The following is a 1,343-nucleotide window of genomic DNA, read 5'->3' as shown; positions in this document are numbered from 1 at the left end:
CACGACTAAAAACTTTACGTTCGTTTACAATAATATAAATTTGGCGTAAAGACGAGATAACCTTTTTGGAGGAATTTTTGGAGGTTTTCGAAAAAGTAACCGAGGGAAAGAATCGAATGGTCCTCCGGTGTACCATTTGCTGTTAAAATAATAAAGCAACTGTTCCTTCGTCTCTCTTAATTTTACGTGTCGCGTCCCATATTTAAGTAGGCATTCTACACTTTCATCCGTTAAAACCGTACGTCTATGAGCGCTATCGACGATTACCATATCTCGTAACGTAACGTACATGAGAAAACAAGCAAGGCGCAATGTATTCCTGCAATTCGTGACTCCGCCAACGGAGCTGGCTAGCTGACCGAAGCCGGCAGCTCGTGGTAACAGGGGCATTGTTTTTGTCGGACACGTTGCCTGGATACTAATGCGTTCGGGCACCTAACGTCCGGCTATACGTTAAGCCCGATGCGCCACGTAAATGCGGCTTACGTTCGCACGATAACGGATCCTTAAACCGACGTATGCAATATCGGTTCGTGTTAACAGTAATCCGTTTCGCCGAGGCGCCGTCGGCGAAGGAATCGTCTATCCGGAATAATAAAATCTAGTAGCCTCCCTTCCGCGCGCGAATCCGCGAGATTTCGTAACGTTAGTAACGCGACAAATAACACCTGTCTCCGCAATATACGCTCGACCGACGTCGCCGTTTTACAAATTGATCGATATAATTTACCTGGATTTACGGCGTGGCAGTGGTTGAGGAGCGGCAGCCAACAGAGCAGCAGCACTGCTCTCTGCATCTAAAATCAGAATTAATTGGTGAAACATTGAAAAATACATATATCGCTACCAACGAATATATTATAGCGGAGACCATGAAAAGTTGAAAAAAATATCTGCCAGTAATTAAAGTGATAATTACATTCTCTTTCAATTGCGCACACTTTGATGAATTCGAAATCGATTCTTCTTTAATGAAATCTTAATAAGAGCCTCAATTACGAGGGTAATTATCATTGGAAATTAAAGTATTCTAGTCTGTCTGCGAATTCAGTTTTCAAATACGGCTAAATAGTTCTAAACGAATATTCTAGTTACTTTAATAAAGACTTCAAGCGAATTTTGATTGACAGAACGTATAATCTTTCTTGAAAATTGCAAAGTTTCCAGTTGAGAATAAATGGCGGTTTCGCGAACTTTATTCAAGAAGAAATTAACGCAGGATTCTTTAAATTAGATCTGTCATACACAGTTTATCGCCGAGACTGTTTTCTGTAAAGAAGTAAGATCCATAATTGTTCATTGTGCCGTAACTTCTTTTATAACACTTAGCCGTATATAAGTAT

The 1,343-nt window shown here is 40.5% G+C and overlaps 2 protein-coding genes across 3 annotated transcripts in view; one reads left to right on the top strand and one right to left on the bottom strand.

Annotated features, from left to right (window-relative positions):
• Positions 1-1,343, top strand: part of LOC108747169 — a 168,600-nt gene that overhangs the window by 83,024 nt on the left and 84,233 nt on the right. The gene's annotated exons all lie outside the window — the stretch shown is intronic.
• Positions 1-1,343, bottom strand: part of LOC108747167 (suppressor of lurcher protein 1) — a 274,868-nt gene that overhangs the window by 226,475 nt on the left and 47,050 nt on the right. For both annotated transcript variants that reach the window (XM_018484468.1, XM_018484469.1), the window contains one exon: positions 731-797. In XM_018484468.1, coding sequence (XP_018339970.1) covers positions 731-797 — 67 coding nt within the window. The remainder of the gene's footprint in view (positions 1-730; positions 798-1,343) is intronic.

Source organism: Trachymyrmex septentrionalis, unplaced genomic scaffold (assembly GCF_001594115.1).
Source record: "Trachymyrmex septentrionalis isolate Tsep2-gDNA-1 unplaced genomic scaffold, Tsep1.0 scaffold196, whole genome shotgun sequence".
Taxonomy (NCBI): Eukaryota; Metazoa; Arthropoda; class Insecta; order Hymenoptera; family Formicidae; genus Trachymyrmex; species Trachymyrmex septentrionalis.
Note: the sequence above shows the minus strand (reverse complement) of the source record. Positions and strands in the feature narration are given on the sequence as shown.